Source organism: Salvelinus alpinus, chromosome 2 (assembly GCF_045679555.1).
Source record: "Salvelinus alpinus chromosome 2, SLU_Salpinus.1, whole genome shotgun sequence".
NCBI lineage: Eukaryota > Metazoa > Chordata > Actinopteri > Salmoniformes > Salmonidae > Salvelinus > Salvelinus alpinus.
Window position 1 is genome coordinate 118,909,942 of NC_092087.1, and position 19,170 is coordinate 118,929,111.

The following is a 19,170-nucleotide window of genomic DNA, read 5'->3' on the forward strand; positions in this document are numbered from 1 at the left end:
TCATCTTCTCTGCCCTGTTCACTCTACAAGGTGACCTTTAACCCCTGACCCTAACTCATCTTCTCTGCCCTGTTCACTCTACAAGGTGATCTTTAACCCTGACCCTAACTCATCTTCTCTGCCCTGTTCACTCTACAAGGTGATCTTTAACCCCTGACCCTAACTCATCTTCTCTGCCCTGTTCACTCTACAAGGTGACCTTTAACCCTGACCCTAACTCATCTGTTCACTCTACAAGGTGATCTTTAACCCTGACCCTAACTCATCTGTTCACTCTACAAGGTGATCTTTAACCCTGACCCTAACTCATCTTCTCTGCCCTGTTCACTCTACAAGGTGATCTTTAACCCCTGACCCTAACTCATCTGTTCACTCTACAAGGTGATCTTTAACCCTGACCCTAACTCATCTGTTCACTCTACAAGGTGATCTTTAACCCTGACCCTAACTCATCTTCTCTGCCCTGTTCACTCTACAAGGTGATCTTTAACCCCTGACCCTAACTCATCTGTTCACTCTACAAGGTGATCTTTAACCCTGACCCTAACTCATCTGTTCACTCTACAAGGTGATCTTTAACCCTGACCCTAACTCATCTTCTCTGCCCTGTTCACTCTACAAGGTGATCTTTAACCCCTGACCCTAACTCATCTTCTCTGCCCTGTTCACTCTACAAGGTGATCTTTAACCCCTGACCCTAACTCATCTGTTCACTCTACAAGGTGATCTTTAACCCTGACCCTAACTCATCTGTTCACTCTACAAGGTGATCTTTAACCCTGACCCTAACTCATCTGTTCACTCTACAAGGTGATCTTTAACCCCTGACCCTAACTCATCTTCTCTGCCCTGTTCACTCTACAAGGTGATCTTTAACCCCTGACCCTAACTCATCTTCTCTGCCCTGTTCACTCTACAAGGTGATCTTTAACCCCTGACCCTAACTCATCTGTTCACTCTACAAGGTGATCTTTAACCCTGACCCTAACTCATCTGTTCACTCTACAAGGTGATCTTTAACCCTGACCCTAACTCATCTGTTCACTCTACAAGGTGATCTTTAACCCCTGACCCTAACTCATCTTCTCTGCCCTGTTCACTCTACAAGGTGATCTTTAACCCCTGACCCTAACTCATCTGTTCACTCTACAAGGTGATCTTTAACCCTGACCCTAACTCATCTGTTCACTCTACAAGGTGATCTTTAACCCCTGACCCTAACTCATCTTCTCTGCCCTGTTCACTCTACAAGGTGATCTTTAACCCCTGACCCTAACTCATCTGTTCACTCTACAAGGTGATCTTTAACCCTGACCCTAACTCATCTGTTCACTCTACAAGGTGATCTTTAACCCCTGACCCTAACTCATCTTCTCTGCCCTGTTCACTCTACAAGGTGATCTTTAACCCCTGACCCTAACTCATCTGTTCACTCTACAAGGTGATCTTTAACCCCTGACCCTAACTCATCTTCTCTGCCCTGTTCACTCTACAAGGTGATCTTTAACCCCTGACCCTAACTCATCTTCTCTGCCCTGTTCACTCTACAAGGTGATCTTTAACCCCTGACCCTAACTCATCTTCTCTGCCCTGTTCACTCTACAAGGTGATCTTTAACCCCTGACCCTAACTCATCTGTTCACTCTACAAGGTGATCTTTAACCCTGACCCTAACTCATCTGTTCACTCTACAAGGTGATCTTTAACCCCTGACCCTAACTCATCTGTTCACTCTACAAGGTGATCTTTAACCCCTGACCCTAACTCATCTTCTCTGCCCTGTTCACTCTACAAGGTGATCTTTAACCCTGACCCTAACTCAGCTGTTCACTCTACAAGGTGATCTTTAACCCTGACCCTAACTCATCTGTTCACTCTACAAGGTGATCTTTAACCCCTGACCCTAACTCATCTTCTCTGCCCTGTTCACTCTACAAGGTGATCTTTAACCCCTGACCCTAAATCATCTTCTCTGCCCTGTTCACTCTACAAGGTGATCTTTAACCCCTGACCCTAACTCATCTGTTCACTCTACAAGGTGATCTTTAACCCCTGACCCTAACTCATCTTCTCTGCCCTGTTCACTCTACAAGGTGATCTTTAACCCCTGACCCTAACTCATCTGTTCACTCTACAAGGAGATCTTTAACCCTGACCCTAACTCATCTGTTCACTCTACAAGGTGATCTTTAACCCCTGACCCTAACTCATCTGTTCACTCTACAAGGAGATCTTTAACCCTGACCCTAACTCATCTGTTCACTCTACAAGGTGATCTTTAACCTTGACCCTAACTCATCTGTTCACTCTACAAGGTGATCTTTAACCCTGACCCTAACTCATCTTCTCTGCCCTGTTCACTCTACAAGGTGATCTTTAACCCCTGACCCTAACTCATCTGTTCACTCTACAAGGTGATCTTTAACCCTGACCCTAACTCATCTTCTCTGCCCTGTTCACTCTACAAGGTGATCTTTAACCCCTGACCCTAACTCATCTGTTCACTCTACAAGGTGATCTTTAACCCTGACCCTAACTCATCTGTTCACTCTACAAGGTGATCTTTAACCCTGACCCTAACTCATCTGTTCACTCTACAAGGTGATCTTTAACCCTGACCCCAACTCATCTTCTCTGTTCACTCTACCATGTGTGTGTGCGATATTTGCCCCTTTCAAATTTTCTTGCCTTTTGCATATTTTTGATACTGAATATTATCAGATCTTCAACCAAAACGTAATATTAGATCAAAGGAACCTGAGTGAACAAATATCTTATTTCATTTATTATATAAACAAAGTTATGCAACAGCCAATGCCCCTGTGTGAAAAGTAGGTTGTACCACCTTTAGCTGTAATGACTCCAACCACTTCCTGTAGTTGTTGATCAGTCCACCTTTAGCTGTAATGACTCCAACCACTTCCTGTAGTTGTTGAGCAGTCCACCTTTAGCTGTAATGACTCCAACCAAACACTTCCTGTAGTTGTTGATCAGCCCACCTTTAGCTGTAATGACTCCAACCAAACACTTCCTGTAGTTGTTGATCAGTCCACCTTTAGCTGTAATGACTCCAACCAACCACTTCCTGTAGTTGTTGATCAGTCCACCTTTAGCTGTAATGACTCCCACCAAACACTTCCTGTAGTTGTTGATCAGTCCACCTTTAGCTGTAATGACTCCCACCAAACACTTCCTGTAGTTGTTGATCAGTCCACCTTTAGCTGTAATGACTCCAACCAAACACTTCCTGTAGTTGTTGATCAGTCCACCTTTAGCTGTAATGACTCCAACCAAACACTTCCTGTAGTTGTTGATCAGGCCACCTTTAGCTGTAATGACTCCAACCAAACACTTCCTGTAGTTGTTGATCAGTCCACCTTTAGCTGTAATGACTCCAACCAAACACTTCCTGTAGTGGTTGATCAGTCCACCTTTAGCTGTAATGACTCCAACCACTTCCTGTAGTTGTTGATCAGGCCACCTTTAGCTGTAATGACTCCAACCAAACACTTCCTGTAGTTGTTGATCAGTCCACCTTTAGCTGTAATGACTCCAACCAAACACTTCCTGTAGTTGTTGATCAGTCCACCTTTAGCTGCAATGACTCCAACCAAACACTTCCTGTAGTTGTTGATCAGTCCACCTTTAGCTGTAATGACTCCAACCACTTCCTGTAGTTGTTGATCAGTCCACCTTTAGCTGTAATGACTCCAACCACTTCCTGTAGTTGTTGATCAGTCCACCTTTAGCTGTAATGACTCCAACCACTTCCTGTAGTTGTTGAACAGTTCACCTTTAGCTGTAATGACTCCCACCACTTCCTGTAGTTGATGATCAGTCCACCTTTAGCTGCAATAACTCCAACCAAACACTTCCTGTAGTTGTTGATCAGGCCACCTTTAGCTGTAATGACTCCAACCAAACACTTCCTGTAGTTGTTGATCAGTCCACCTTTAGCTGTAATGACTCCAACCAAACACTTCCTGTAGTTGTTGATCAGTCCACCTTTAGCTGCAATGACTCCAACCAAACACTTCCTGTAGTTGTTGATCAGTCCACCTTTAGCTGCAATGACTCCAACCAAACACTTCCTGTAGTTGTTGATCAGTCCACCTTTAGCTGCAATGACTCCAACCAAACACTTCCTGTAGTTGTTGATCAGTTCACCTTTAGCTGTAATGACTCCAACCAAACACTTCCTGTAGTGGTTGATCAGTCCACCTATAGGTTAAGGGCTGGACAGTCAGCATTTCACTGTGAGGTCTACACCTGTTGGTTAAGGGCTGGTCAGTCAGTATTTCACTGTGAGGTCTACACCTGTTGGTTAAGGGCTGGTCAGTCATTATTTCACTGTGAGGTCTACACCTGTTGGTTAAGGGCTGGTCTGTCAGCATTTCACTGTGAGGTCTACACCTGTTGGTTAAGGGCTGGTCAGTCAGCATTTCACTGTGAGGTCTACACCTATTGGTTAAGGGCTGGTCAGTCAGCATTTCACTGTGAGGTCTACACCTGTTGGTTAAGGGCTGGTCAGTCAGCATTTCACTGTGAGGTCTACACCTGTTGGTTAAGGGCTGGTCAGTCTGCATTTCACTGTGAGGTCTACACCTGTTGGTTAAGGGCTGGTCAGTCAGCATTTCACTGTGAGGTCTACACCTATTGGTTAAGGGCTGGTCAGTCAGCATTTCACTGTGAGGTCTACACCTGTTGGTTAAGGGCTGGTCAGTCTGTATTTCACTGTGAGGTCTACACCTGTTGGTTAAGGGCTGGTCAGTCAGCATTTCACTGTGAGGTCTACGCCTGTTGGTTAAGGGCTGGTCAGTCAGCATTTCACTGTGAGGTCTACACCTGTTGGTTAAGGGCTGGTCAGTCAGCATTTCACTGTGAGGTCTACACCTGTTGGTTAAGGGCTGGTCTCTCAGCATTTCACTGTGAGGTCTACACCTGTTGGTTAAGGGCTGGTCAGTCAGCATTTCACTGTGAGGTCTACACCTGTTGGTTAAGGGCTGGTCAGTCAGCATTTCACTGTGAGGTCTACACCTGTTGGTTAAGGGCTGGTCAGTCAGCATTTCACTGTGAGGTCTACACCTGTTGGTTAAGGGCTGGTCAGTCAGTATTTCACTGTGAGGTCTACACCTATTGGTTAAGGGCTGGTCAGTCAGCATTTCACTGTGAGGTCTACACCTGTTGGTTAAGGGCTGGTCAGTCAGCATTTCACTGTGAGGTCTACACCTGTTGGTTAAGGGCTGGTCTCTCAGCATTTCACTGTGAGGTCTACACCTGTTGGTTAAGGGCTGGTCAGTCAGCATTTCACTGTGAGGTCTACTACACCTGTTGGTTAAGGGCTGGTCAGTCAGCATTTCATTGTGAGGTCTACACCTGTTGGTTAAGGGCTGGTCAGTCAGCATTTCACTGTGAGGTCTACACCTGTTGGTTAAGGGCTGGTCAGTCAGCATTTCACTGTGAGGTCTACACCTGTTGGTTAAGGGCTGGTCAGTCAGCATTTCACTGTGAGGTCTACACCTGTTGGTTAAGGGCTGGTCAGTCAGCATTTCACTGAGGTCTACACCTATGGGTTAAGGGCTGGTCAGTCAGTATTTCACTGTGAGGTCTACACCTGTTTAAGGGCTGGTCAGTCATCTGACTAATAACATTTGATTTGAAGCTGCACCATAATTACAGCCATTTCTGACTGAAAAGTTCTGATCCCGAAATCCCTCACTTGTTTAGTGAAAACATTCCCTATTCCCGCAACCTGCTCTCGTTACGTGAAACATGTACGCATCGCATGCACGTGACCAATAGGGCCTGACCTATAGCATATCATAGTGATATGGACCTATAGCAATAGGGACCTGTAGCATCATAGTCGCATCAATACATTGGTTATTGCAGACTGATCGTCGTAACAAGTGATGCAGATGACGTGACAAATACATTTGAAACGGGGGATTGTTTGATCTGGAGGTAAAGGGGAAGTCAGATGTTTTGAAACGGGGGATTGTTTACTGTTTGATCTGGAGGTAAAGGGGAAGTCAGATGTTTTGAAACGGGCGATTGTTTACTGTTTGATCTGGAGGTAAAGGGGAAGTCAGATGTTTTGAAACGGGCGATTGTTTACTGTTTGATCTGGAGGTAAAGGGGAAGTCAGATGTTTTGAAACGGGGGACTGTTTACTGTCTGATCTGGAGGTAAAGGGGAAGTCAGATGTTTTGAAACAGTTGATTGTTTGATCTGGAGGTAAAGGGGAAGTCAGATGTTTTGAAACAGTTGATTGTTTGATCTGGAGGTAAAGGGGAAGTCAGATGTGTGGAAAGTACTGGAGAGCAGGTAAGAGCTGCGTTCCTATTATGTGAGCCAAACAGGTGCTGTCAGATTACAATATAATTTCTCTGACCATTTGGAACCATGTGAACAACACTAAATCATTTATAAGCCTACCAGAGAGTCTGTTGTAATGTTTTGTTGTAAAGCCTTTATTACAGCAGAGACTAAACAGTCACATTCATTCGTGATGCAATTTCCGAAATGGAACGGTTTGGGCCTATTTGTTGTTTACACTAATTATTCAATGGTCGCTTTATTTAATTTAGTGTTAGGCTTTCACATCATGAATGAGTCGTATACTGTGTGATGACATGAACCACTAAGTGATTGATACAGTAGCCCAAGTAAGTTACGATATTAAAACTAAGCTCCACGGTGGTTCTATACTAAGTCTACTAATGATAATGACTTATTTTAATGATGATTACTATAATAGTAATAACAATAAAAAGGAGGGTTATTATGAATATACCTTTTCTGACATTTTGGAACAGTGTAAAACTAAATTAATATTAAAACTGAGAATAGAAAGGTTCAGAACTTTTGTGAAGCATCACAGTTAAGAACTATCTGGTAAATAGAAATCCAATATGGATGGTGTTAAGAGATGGGAGGGGTTGGATGTAGCTGAAGACTGGGACTGGATGGTGTTGAGAGATGGGAGGGGTTGGATGGAGCTGAAGGGACTGGATGGTGTTAAGATATGGGAGGGGTTGGATGGAGCTGAAGGGACTGGATGGTGTTAAGAGATGGGAGGGGTTGGATGGAGCTGAAGGGACTGGATGGTGTTAAGAGATGGGAGGGAATGGATGGAGCTGAAGGGACTGGATGGTGTTAAGAGATGGGAGGGGTTGGATGGAGCTGAAGGGAGGGACTGGATGGTGTTAAGAGATGGGAGGGGTTGGATGGAGCTGAAGGGAGGGACTGGATGGTGTTAAGAGATGGGAGGGGTTGGATGGAGCTGAAGGGACTGGATGGTGTTAAGAGATGGGAGGGGTTGGATGGAGCTGAAGGGAGGGACTGGATGGTGTTAAGAGATGGGAGGGGTTGGATGGAGCTGAAGGGACTGGATGGTGTTAAGAGATGGGAGGGGTTGGATGGAGCTGAAGGGACTGGATGGTGTTAAGAGATGGGAGGGGTTGGATGGAGCTGAAGGGACTGGATGGTGTTAAGAGATGGATGGTGTTGAGAAATGGGAGGGGTTGGATGGAGCTGAAGGGGGGACTGGATGGTGTTAAGAGATGGGAGGGGTTGGATGGAGCTGAAGGGACTGGATGGTGTTAAGAGATGGGAGGGGTTGGATGGAGCTGAAGGGACTGGATGGTGTTAAGAGATGGATGGTGTTGAGAGATGGGAGGGGTTGGATGGAGCTGAAGGGGGGACTGGATGGTGTTAAGAGATGGGAGGGGTTGGATGGAGCTGAAGGGACTGGATGGTGTTAAGAGATGGGAGGGGTTGGATGGAGCTGAAGGGACTGGATGGTGTTAAGAGATGGGAGGGGTTGGATGGAGCTGAAGGGACTGGATGGTGTTAAGAGATGGGAGGGGTTGGATGGAGCTGAAGGGAGGGACTGGATGGTGTTAAGAGAGAGATGGGAGGGGTTGGATGGAGCTGAAGGGACTGGATGGTGTTAAGAGATGGGAGGGGTTGGATGGAGCTGAAGGGACTGGATGGTGTTAAGAGATGGGAGGGGTTGGATGGAGCTGAAGGGACTGGATGGTGTTAAGAGATGGGAGGGGTTGAATGGAGCTGAAGGGACTGGATGGTGTTAAGAGATGGGAGGGGTTGGATGGAGCTTAAGGGACTGGATGGTGTTAAGAGATGGGAGGGGTTGAATGGAGCTGAAGGGACTGGATGGTGTTAAGAGATGGGAGGGGTTGGATGGAGCTGAAGGGACTGGATGGTGTTAAGAGATGGGAGGGGTTGGATCGAGCTGAAGGTTGGGACTGGATGGTGTTAAGAGATGGGCGGGGTTGAATGGAGCTGAAGGGACTGGATGGTGTTAAGAGATGGGAGGGGTTGGATGGAGCTGAAGGGACTGGATGGTGTTAAGAGATGGGAGGGGTTGGATGGAGCTGAATGTTGGGACTGGATGGTGATAAGAGAGAGATGGGAGGGGTTGGATGGAGCTGAAGACTGGGACTGGATGGTGTTAAGAGATGGGAGGGGTTGGATGGAGCTGAAGGGTGGGACTGGATGGTGTTAAGAGATGGGAGGGAATGGATGGAGCTGAAGGGACTGGATGGTGTTAAGAGATGGGAGGGGTTGGATGGAGCTGAAGGGACTGGATGGTGTTAAGAGATGGGAGGGGTTGGATGGAGTTGAAGGGTGGGACTGGATGGTGTTAAGAGAACTAGAATCACAACAGTAGCCTGTCTTATTTCTGTAGATATCCTGATCAGAACTAGAATCACAACAGTAGCCTGTCTTATTTCTGTAGATATCCTGATCAGAACTAGAATCACAACAGTAGCCTGTCTTATTTCTGTAGATATCCTGATCAGAACTAGAATCACAACAGTAGCCCGTCTTATTTCTGTAGATATCCTGATCAGAACTAGAATCACAACAGTAGCCTGTCTTATTTCTGTAGATATCCTGATCAGAACTAGAATCACAACAGTAGCCTGTCTTATTACTGTAGATATCCTGATCAGAACTAGAATCACAACAGTAGCCTGTCTTATTTCTGTAGATATCCTGATCAGAACTAGAATCACAACAGTAGCCTGTCTTATTTCTGTAGATATCCTGATCAGAACTAGAATCACAACAGTAGCCTGTCTTATTACTGTAGATATCCTGATCAGAACTAGAATCACAACAGTAGCCTGTCTTATTTCTGTAGATATCCTGATCAGAACTAGAATCACAACAGTAGCCCGTCTTATTTCTGTAGATATCCTGATCAGAACTAGAATCACAACAGTAGCCTGTCTTATTTCTGTAAATATCCTGATCAGAACTAGAATCACAACAGTAGCCTGTCTTATTTCTGTAGATATCCTGATCAGAACTAGAATCACAACAGTAGCCCGTCTTATTTCTGTAGATATCCTGATCAGAACTAGAATCACAACAGTAGCCTGTCTTATTTCTGTAGATATCCTGATCAGAACTAGAATCACAACAGTAGCCTGTCTTATTTCTGTAGATATCCTGATCAGAACTAGAATCACAACAGTAGCCTGTCTTATTTCTGTAGATATCCTGATCAGAACTAGAATCACAACAGTAGCCCGTCTTATTTCTGTAGATATCCTGATCAGAACTAGAATCACAACAGTAGCCCGTCTTATTTCTGTAGATATCCTGATCAGAACTAGAATCACAACAGTAGCCCGTCTTATTTCTGTAGATATCCTGATCAGAACTAGAATCACAACAGTAGCCTGTCTTATTTCTGTAGATATCCTGATCAGAACTAGAATCACAACAGTAGCCCGTCTTATTTCTGTAGATATCCTGATCAGAACTAGAATCACAACAGTAGCCTGTCTTATTACTGTAGATATCCTGATCAGAACTAGAATCACAACAGTAGCCCGTCTTATTTCTGTAGATATCCTGATCAGAACTAGAATCACAACAGTAGCCCGTCTTATTTCTGTAGATATCCTGATCAGAACTAGAATCACAACAGTAGCCTGTCGTATTTCTGTAGATATCCTGATCAGAACTAGAATCACAACAGTAGCCTGTCTTATTACTGTAGATATCCTGATCAGAACTAGAATCACAACAGTAGCCCGTCTTATTTCTGTAGATATCCTGATCAGAACTAGAATCACAACAGGCAACAGGTTCAAAGATCTTACACTTACAGGTCATATGAGGGAATTAGTCTGAAATATATAATCTATGGATTTGACATGACTGGGAATACAGATATGCATCTGTTGGTCACAGATACCTTAAAGAAATGGGCTTCACGGTGGGCCTCATTGTGTGTCTTCAGTGTGTGTGTGTCTTCTGTGTGTGTGTTCAAGTTTTATTAAATCTGTGTTTTACTTTTCCTTCTATCGCCAAGGTAACCAGGCTGACGAGAGTCGCATGGCGTTGCTCGGCAAGCTAGTCTCCATGGCGATCGCTGTGGGCAGGGTCCCCATCCTGGAGTGTGCTGCTACCTGGTTACAGGTTAGTACACACACACCTTCACCGTGGACAGGACAGGTCTATGGAGTGATTTAGGTATAGGTTATCAATAACACACCTTCACTTACCGTGGACAGGACAGGTCTATGGAGTGATTTAGGTATAGGTTATCAATAACACACCTTCACTTACCGTGGACAGGACAGGTCTATGGAGTGATTTAGGTATAGGTTATCAATAACACACCTTCACTTACCGTGGACAGGACAGGTCTATGGAGTGATTTAGGTATAGGTTATCAATAACACACCTTCACTTACCGTGGACAGGACAGGTCTATGGAGTGATTTAGGTATAGGTTATTAATAATAGACTATATCCTGGTAGAGGTAAACCATAGCTAGCACCAGAGACTATATCCTGGTAGAGGTAAACCATAGCTAGCACCAGAGGCTACATCCTGGTAGAGGTAAACCGTAGCTAGCACCAGAGACTATATCCTGGTAGAGGTAAACCGTAGCTAGCACCAGAGACTACATCCTGGTAGAGGTAAACCGTAGCTAGCACCAGAGACTATATCCTGGTAGAGGTAAACCGTAGCTAGCACCAGAGACTATATCCTGGTAGAGGTAAACCGTAGCTAGCACCAGAGGCTACATCCTGGTAGAGGTAAACCGTAGCTAGCACCAGAGACTATATCCTGGTAGAGGTAAACCGTAGCTAGCACCAGAGACTACATCCTGGTAGAGGTAAACCGTAGCTAGCACCAGAGGCTACATCCTGGTAGAGGTAAACCGTAGCTAGCACCAGAGACTACATCCTGGTAGAGGTAAACAGTAGCTATTACCAGAGGCTACATCCTGGTAGAGGTAAACCGTAGCTAGCACCAGAGACTACATCCTGCTAGAGGTAAACAGTAGCTAGTACCAGAGGCTACATCCTGCTAGAGGTAAACAGTAGCTAGCACCAGAGACTACATCCTGCTAGAGGTAAACAGTAGCTAGTACCAGAGGCTATATCCTGGTAGAGGTAAACCGTAGCTAGCACCAGAGACTACATCCTGCTAGAGGTAAACAGTAGCTAGCACCAGAGACTACATCCTGCTGGAGGTCATTTTGCAGGGCTCTGGCAGTGCTCCTCCTTGCACAAAGGCGGAGGTAGCGGTCCTGCTGCTGGGTTGTTGCCCTCCTACGGCCTCCTCCACGTCTCCTGATGTACTGGCCTGTCTCCTGGTAGCGCCTCCATGCTCTGGACTCTACGCTGACAGACGCAGCAAACCTTCTTGCCACAGCTCGCATTGATGTGCCATCCTGGATGAGCTGCACTACCTGAGCCACTTGTGTGGGTTGTAGACTCCGTCTCATGCTACCACTAGAGTGAAAGCACCGCCAGCATTCAAAAGTGACCAAAACATCAGCCAGGAAGCATAGGAACTGAGAAGTGGTCTGTGGTCACCACCTGCAGAACCACTCCTTTATTGGGGGTGTCTTGCTAATTGCCTATAATTTCCACCTTTTGTCTATTCCATTTGCACAACAGCATGTGAAATTTATTGTCAATCAGTGTTGCTTCCTAAGTGGACAGTTTGATTTCACAGAAGTGTGATTGACTTGGAGTTACATTGTGTTGTTTAAGTGTTCCCTTTTATTTTTTTGAGCAGTGTATATTTCCACACTATATGATAATACCATTTTAGTGTAAGAGTTGTTTGAAAAGACTGCCTGAAATGTCAGGCGGTAAATTAGTTAATAGACCAATAAGAAAGAGCTTTCCCAACCTCTCGGCCAATAACGACTAGTTTTCTGTTTTCACTTCCCCACTCAGACCACTCCCAGACAGTCCGAGCTAAATTCTTGCATGAGAAGTTGCTCTTTGCTAAGAAGCTATTTTTATTTCTTTTTTGACCATTTTAATGTAAAACAATCCCAGTGAGGTACTTAATTGTTACCCAGAAATGAATTGGTATTGTGTGTGTTCCAGCGGACCCACCCTGTCTACTGTAGAAGACTAGCCAGAGTGCTCGTGGATGACTATTGTTCACTACTTCCTGGTTCCGTGGTTCCAACACTCAACAACCTCAGCTGTTCCTGTCCTCCATTCTGCTGCCAGTTCATCACTGCTGTTACCACCCTGTATGACCTCTCTACAGGTACACACACTGCTGTTACCACCCTGTATGACCTCTACAGGTACACACTGCTGTTACCACCCTGTATGACCTCTCTACAGGTACACACACTGCTGTTACCACCCTGTATGACCTCTCTACAGGTACACACACTGCTGTTACCACCCTGTATGACCTCTACAGGTACACACACCGTGAGGAAAATGTGTTGCCAGACATTTGACGGCAGCGTTTTAATTGACCAGACCCATATGCATTGGGTCCAGCCACAGTGCTCAGAATGACAGAAATAACATTTATGGTAATTCATCTGAACAGAAGGTGTAAGTGGAGGATGCAACGCTTCCTGACTGGAATCCCACTTTAAAGATGTTAGGAGAACTGTCCACATGTTCCTCAGCCAACAAGATGAGTAACAGCTAAATCACTAGCCTGTCAATCTACTATCAGCCAACAAGATGAGTAACGAACAGCTAAATCACAAGCCTGTCCATCTACTATCAGCCAACAAGATGAGTAACAGCTAAATCACTAGCCTGTCCATCTACTATCAGCCAACAAGATGAGTAACGAACAGCTAAATCACTAGCCTGTCCATCTACTATCAGCCAACAAGATGAATAACGAACAGCTAAATCACTAGCCAACAAGATGAGTAACGAACAGCTACATCACTAGCCTGTCCATCTACTATCAGCCAACAAGATGAGTAACGAACAGCTAAATCACTAGCCTGTCCATCTACTATCAGCCAACAAGATGAGTAACGAACAGCTAAATCACTAGCCTGTCCATCTACTATCAGCCAACAAGATGAGTAACGAACAGCTAAATCACTAGCCTGTCCATCTACTATCAGCCAACAAGATGAGTAACGAACAGCTAAATCACTAGCCTGTCCATCTACTATCAGCCAACAAGATGAGTAACGAACAGCTAAATCACTAGCCTGTCCATCTACTATCAGCCAACAAGATGAGTAACGAACAGCTAAATCACTAGCCTGTCCATCTACTATCAGCCAACAAGATGAGTAACGAACAGCTAAATCACTAGCCTGTCCATCTACTATCAGCCAACAAGATGAGTAACGAACAGCTAAATCACTAGCCTGTCCATCTACTATCAGCCAACAAGATGAGTAACGAACAGCTAAATCACTAGCCTGTCCATCTACTATCAGCCAACAAGATGAGTAACGAACAGCTAAATCACTAGCCTGTCCATCTACTATCAGCCAACAAGATGAGTAACGAACAGCTAAATCACTAGCCTGTCCATCTACTATCAGCCAACAAGATGAGTAACGAACAGCTAAATCACTAGCCTGTCCATCTACTATCAGCCAACAAGATGAGTAACGAACAGCTAAATCACTAGCCTGTCCATCTACTATCAGCCAACAAGATGAGTAACGAACAGCTAAATCACTAGCCTGTCCATCTACTATCAGCCAACAAGATGAGTAACGAACAGCTAAATCACTAGCCTGTCCATCTACTATCAGCCAACAAGATGAGTAACGAACAGCTAAATCACTAGCCTGTCCATCTACTATCAGCCAACAAGATGAGTAACGAACAGCTAAATCACTAGCCTGTCCATCTACTATCAGCCAACAAGATGAGTAACGAACAGCTAAATCACTAGCCTGTCCATCTACTATCAGCCAACAAGATGAGTAACGAACAGCTAAATCACTAGCCTGTCCATCTACTATCAGCCAACAAGATGAGTAACGAACAGCTAAATCACTAGCCTGTCCATCTACTATCAGCCAACAAGATGAGTAACGAACAGCTAAATCACTAGCCTGTCCATCTACTATCAGCCAACAAGATGAGTAACGAACAGCTAAATCACTAGCCTGTCCATCTACTATCAGCCAACAAGATGAGTAACGAACAACTAAATCACTAGCCTGTCCATCTACTATCAGCCAACAAGATGAGTAACGAACAACTAAATCACTAGCCTGTCAATCTACTATCAGCCAACAAGATGAATAACGAACAACTAAATCACTAGCCTGTCCATCTACTATCAGCCAACAAGATGAGTAACGAACAGCTAAATCACTAGCCTGTCAATCTACTATCAGCCAACAAGATGAGTAACGAACAGCTAAATCACTAGCCTGTCCATCTACTATCAGCCAACAAGATGAGTAACGAACAGCTAAATCACTAGCCTGTCCATCTACTATCAGCCAACAAGATGAGTAACGAACAGCTAAATCACTAGCCTGTCCATCTACTATCAGCCAACAAGATGAGTAACGAACAGCTAAATCACTAGCCTGTCCATCTACTATCAGCCAACAAGATGAGTAACGAACAGCTACATCACTAGCCTGTCCATCTACTATCAGCCAACAAGATGAGTAACGAACAGCTAAATCACTAGCCTGTCCATCTACTATCAGCCAACAAGATGAGTAACGAACAGCTAAATCACTAGCCTGTCCATCTACTATCAGCCAACAAGATGAGTAACGAACAGCTAAATCACTAGCCTGTCCATCTACTATCAGCCAACAAGATGAGTAACGAACAGCTAAATCACTAGCCTGTCCATCTACTATCAGCCAACAAGATGAGTAACGAACAGCTAAATCACTAGCCTGTCCATCTACTATCAGCCAACAAGATGAGTAACGAACAGCTAAATCACTAGCCTGTCCATCTACTATCAGCCAACAAGATGAGTAACGAACAGCTACATCACTAGCCTGTCCATCTACTATCAGCCAACAAGATGAGTAACGAACAGCTAAATCACTAGCCTGTCCATCTACTATCAGCCAACAAGATGAGTAACGAACAGCTAAATCACTAGCCTGTCCATCTACTATCAGCCAACAAGATGAGTAACGAACAGCTAAATCACTAGCCTGTCCATCTACTATCAGCCAACAAGATGAGTAACGAACAGCTAAATCACTAGCCTGTCCATCTACTATCAGCCAACAAGATGAGTAACGAACAGCTAAATCACTAGCCTGTCCATCTACTATCAGCCAACAAGATGAGTAACGAACAGCTAAATCACTAGCCTGTCCATCTACTATCAGCCAACAAGATGAGTAACGAACAGCTAAATCACTAGCCTGTCCATCTACTATCAGCCAACAAGATGAGTAACGAACAGCTAAATCACTAGCCTGTCAATCTACTATCAGCCAACAAGATGAGTAACGAACAGCTAAATCACTAGCCTGTCCATCTACTATCAGCCAACAAGATGAGTAACGAACAGCTAAATCACTAGCCTGTCAATCTACTATCAGCCAACAAGATGAGTAACGAACAGCTAAATCACTAGCCTGTCCATCTACTATCAGCCAACAAGATGAGTAACGAACAGCTAAATCACTAGCCTGTCCATCTACTATCAGCCAACAAGATGAGTAACGAACAGCTAAATCACTAGCCTGTCCATCTACTATCAGCCAACAAGATGAGTAACGAACAGCTAAATCACTAGCCTGTCCATCTACTATCAGCCAACAAGATGAGTAACGAACAGCTAAATCACTAGCCTGTCAATCTACTATCAGCCAACAAGATGAGTAACGAACAGCTAAATCACTAGCCTGTCCATCTATCAGCCAACAAGATGAGTAACAGCTAAATCACTAGCCTGTCCATCTACTATCAGCCAACAAGATGAGTAACGAACAGCTAAATCACTAGCCTGTCCATCTACTATCAGCCAACAAGATGAGTAACGAACAGCTAAATCACTAGCCTGTCAATCTACTATCAGCCAACAAGATGAGTAACGAACAGCTAAATCACTAGCCTGTCCATCTATCAGCCAACAAGATGAGTAACAGCTAAATCACTAGCCTGTCCATCTACTATCAGCCAACAAGATGAGTAACGAACAGCTAAATCACTAGCCTGTCCATCTATCAGCCAACAAGATGAGTAACAGCTAAATCACTAGCCTGTCCATCTACTATCAGCCAACAAGATGAGTAACGAACAGCTAAATCACTAGCCTGTCCATCTACTATCAGCCAACAAGATGAGTAACGAACAGCTAAATCACTAGCCTGTCCATCTACTATCAGCCAACAAGATGAGTAACGAACAGCTAAATCACTAGCCAACAAGATGAGTAACGAACAGCTAAATCACTAGCCTGTCCATCTATCAGCCAACAAGATGAATAACGAACAACTAAATCACTAGCCTGTCAATCTACTATCAGCCAACAAGATGAGTAACGAACAGCTAAATCACTAGCCTGTCCATCTACTATCAGCCAACAAGATGAGTAACGAACAGCTAAATCACAAGCCTGTCAATCTACTATCAGCCAACAAGATGAGTAACGAACAGCTAAATCACTAGCCTGTCCATCTACTATCAGCCAACAAGATGAGTAACGAACAGCTAAATCACAAGCCTGTCAATCTACTATCAGCCAACAAGATGAGTAACGAACAGCTAAATCACTAGCCTGTCCATCTACTATCAGCCAACAAGATGAGTAACGAACAGCTAAATCACTAGCCTGTCCATCTACTATCAGCCAACAAGATGAGTAACGAACAGCTAAATCACTAGCCTGTCCATCTACTATCAGCCAACAAGATGAGTAACGAACAGCTAAATCACTAGCCTGTCCATCTACTATCAGCCAACAAGATGAGTAACGAACAGCTAAATCACTAGCCTGTCCATCTACTATCAGCCAACAAGATGAGTAACGAACAGCTAAATCACTAGCCTGTCAATCTACTATCAGCCAACAAGATGAGTAACGAACAGCTAAATCACTAGCCTGTCCATCTACTATCAGCCAACAAGATGAGTAACGAACAGCTAAATCACTAGCCTGTCCATCTACTATCAGCCAACAAGATGAGTAACGAACAGCTAAATCACTAGCCTGTCCATCTACTATCAGCCAACAAGATGAGTAACGAACAGCTAAATCACTAGCCTGTCCATCTACTATCAGCCAACAAGATGAGTAACGAACAGCTAAATCACAAGCCTGTCAATCTACTATCAGCCAACAAGATGAGTAACGAACAGCTAAATCACTAGCCTGTCAATCTACTATCAGCCAACAAGATGAGTAACGAACAGCTAAATCACTAGCCTGTCAATCTACTATCAGCCAACAAGATGAGTAACGAACAGCTAAATCACTAGCCTGTCCATCTACTATCAGCCAACAAGATGAGTAACGAACAGCTAAATCACTAGCCTGTCCATCTACTATCAGCCAACAAGATGAGTAACGAACAGCTAAATCACTAGCCTGTCCATCTACTATCAGCCAACAAGATGAGTAACGAACAGCTAAATCACTAGCCTGTCCATCTACTATCAGCCAACAAGATGAGTAACGAACAGCTAAATCACTAGCCTGTCCATCTACTATCAGCCAACAAGATGAGTAACGAACAGCTAAATCACTAGCCTGTCCATCTACTATCAGCCAACAAGATGAGTAACGAACAGCTAAATCACTAGCCTGTCCATCTACTATCAGCCAACAAGATGAGTAACGAACAGCTACATCACTAGCCTGTCCATCTACTATCAGCCAACAAGATGAGTAACGAACAGCTAAATCACTAGCCTGTCCATCTACTATCAGCCAACAAGATGAGTAACGAACAGCTAAATCACTAGCCTGTCCATCTACTATCAGCCAACAAGATGAGTAACGAACAGCTAAATCACTAGCCTGTCCATCTACTATCAGCCAACAAGATGAGTAACGAACAGCTAAATCACAAGCCTGTCAATCTACTATCAGCCAACAAGATGAGTAACGAACAGCTAAATCACTAGCCTGTCAATCTACTATCAGCCAACAAGATGAGTAACGAACAGCTAAATCACTAGCCTGTCAATCTACTATCAGCCAACAAGATGAGTAACGAACAGCTAAATCACTAGCCTGTCCATCTACTATCAGCCAACAAGATGAGTAACGAACAGCTAAATCACTAGCCTGTCCATCTACTATCAGCCAACAAGATGAGTAACGAACAGCTAAATCACTAGCCTGTCCATCTACTATCAGCCAACAAGATGAGTAACGAACAGCTAAATCACTAGCCTGTCCATCTACTATCAGCCAACAAGATGAGTAACGAACAGCTAAATCACTAGCCTGTCCATCTACTATCAGCCAACAAGATGAGTAACGAACAGCTAAATCACTAGCCTGTCCATCTACTATCAGCCAACAAGATGAGTAACGAACAGCTAAATCACTAGCCTGTCCATCTACTATCAGCCAACAAGATGAGTAACGAACAGCTAAATCACTAGCCTGTCCATCTACTATCAGCCAACAAGATGAGTAACGAACAGCTAAATCACTAGCCTGTCCATCTACTATCAGCCAACAAGATGAGTAACGAACAGCTACATCACTAGCCTGTCCATCTACTATCAGCCAACAAGATGAGTAACGAACAGCTAAATCACTAGCCTGTCCATCTACTATCAGCCAACAAGATGAGTAACGAACAGCTACATCACTAGCCTGTCCATCTACTATCAGCCAACAAGATGAGTAACGAACAGCTAAATCACTAGCCTGTCCATCTACTATCAGCCAACAAGATGAGTAACGAACAGCTAAAT

At 44.3% G+C, this 19,170-nt stretch overlaps 1 protein-coding gene across 3 annotated transcripts in view; it reads left to right on the top strand.

The window, feature by feature from the left end:
• The window catches only part of ints15 (integrator complex subunit 15), a 37,432-nt gene that overhangs the window by 7,996 nt on the left and 10,266 nt on the right, over nucleotides 1-19,170 (top strand). For all 3 annotated transcript variants that reach the window (XM_071390298.1, XM_071390300.1, XM_071390299.1), the window contains 2 exons: nucleotides 10,355-10,461; nucleotides 12,400-12,568. In XM_071390298.1, the coding sequence (XP_071246399.1) occupies nucleotides 10,355-10,461; nucleotides 12,400-12,568 (276 nt within the window). The remainder of the gene's footprint in view (nucleotides 1-10,354; nucleotides 10,462-12,399; nucleotides 12,569-19,170) is intronic.